General features: G+C 29.3%; 1 protein-coding gene across 1 annotated transcript; it reads left to right on the top strand.

Annotated features, from left to right (window-relative positions):
- Positions 1-405: 405 nt before the first annotated feature.
- Positions 406-609, top strand: BN7_343 (uncharacterized protein; the record flags this gene model as incomplete). Its single annotated transcript, XM_011279067.1, has 1 exon — positions 406-609. One exon carries the CDS (start codon positions 406-408, stop codon positions 607-609), a length of 204 nt encoding a protein of 67 aa, XP_011277369.1.
- Positions 610-1,384: the final 775 nt, after the last annotated feature.

The raw sequence follows: 1,384 nt of genomic DNA, 5'->3' as shown, positions 1-1,384 counted from the left end.
CTATTTCACTTCATCACCCATCTTTAAAAGATGGTCATTGCTCTTGAAAGTCAATAGTGAAAAGTTTATTATACTTTTTAGTTTTATAAATGGTTCTTAACCAAAATTTTGGCACACTGATACTACTATCATACATTTAGAGCTTCACCTATTTCAAATGAAGCAATTATTGGTCCCCATATCAAAGTTGATCTATCAAATTGTGAAATTCAAGAACTCAGATGGGGAACGGCACTTCTTCCGGATGAGAAATCTTGTTTTAAAATCAATTTGATCAACAATGGGTCATGAAAATTGAAAATAAAGATATTATTCACTTATACCATACCAAGAAAACCAACATTTGGGGTTTTCAGTTTGAAATGATCCATGAAAATCCATCATAGGTTGATATTACGACCATGCATGGTATGCTCTATGAAGATTATAGATCCACCACAAATTGAAGAAATGCTAAACATTGAATATTGTGCTAAGAACCAGAACTATACAAGTTTTGGTCAAAATAGTCACAATAAATCTAGATATCAAGAATCTTCCATCATCCATTCATATCTAAATGAGCAAACCCCATTAGATTATGAGATAAAGTTCAGTCATGATGAATGATTTTGAACTGGGAGTTATTATTATGTCTATTAGACAAAAATCTTAAAATATGCAAAAAATAAAGGGTACCTAGATATGGGAATGGGAATGTTGAAAAACAATCACTAAAATCACCCATTCCCAAGTTCCCAAATTCCCATATTCAAAAATAAGGAATTTAGATTAGAGTTATGGTAAATAAACCAGAGGTCTGGTAAATTAAAAAAAGAAATAAACCATAACTCAAAATCACAAATTTAATTTCGAAAAATATGATTTCGAAATTCAAAATATCTTGATTCAAACATGATGATTGAAGTCAATGTTTCCATTTGAGACCTGGCTTCATAAATCGATCAATTTCATCAGCCTTGAAAGTAATAAGTTATATCATATAACTAAACTTTAGATGCTACTAGGTGTAATGATGATCCGAATGGATCTTTACAATTTTGATCTAGTTAAATTTGGCCTCAATATGATCAAAATCTGGGTAAAAGATGCCAGAACTCAAGGACACATGCAGGATAAGAAATTAAGCTCAGACCTTAAAGTAATTACGTTGAATATGTAGAATTTATAGGTATAATATAAGATCCGTAGTTTCATTATATTCTTTTATGTATTATACCAAGTTTGTTTTCAAAAGTAATCAAAGCTATATAATATCTAGATTATCAATAAGTGGTTATTGGTGTACTTTATACTACGAATGTATGATAAATGATAAAATAATAATAATATCATCCATAAAACAAATATCAGAAGATCAAAATAGAAGAACTATTAATCATTC

Source organism: Wickerhamomyces ciferrii, contig 00006 (assembly GCF_000313485.1).
Source record: "Wickerhamomyces ciferrii WGS project CAIF00000000 data, strain NRRL Y-1031 F-60-10, contig 00006, whole genome shotgun sequence".
Classification (NCBI taxonomy): Eukaryota; Fungi; Ascomycota; class Saccharomycetes; order Phaffomycetales; family Wickerhamomycetaceae; genus Hansenula; species Hansenula ciferrii.
This window is presented reverse-complemented; position numbering and strand designations above follow the sequence as displayed.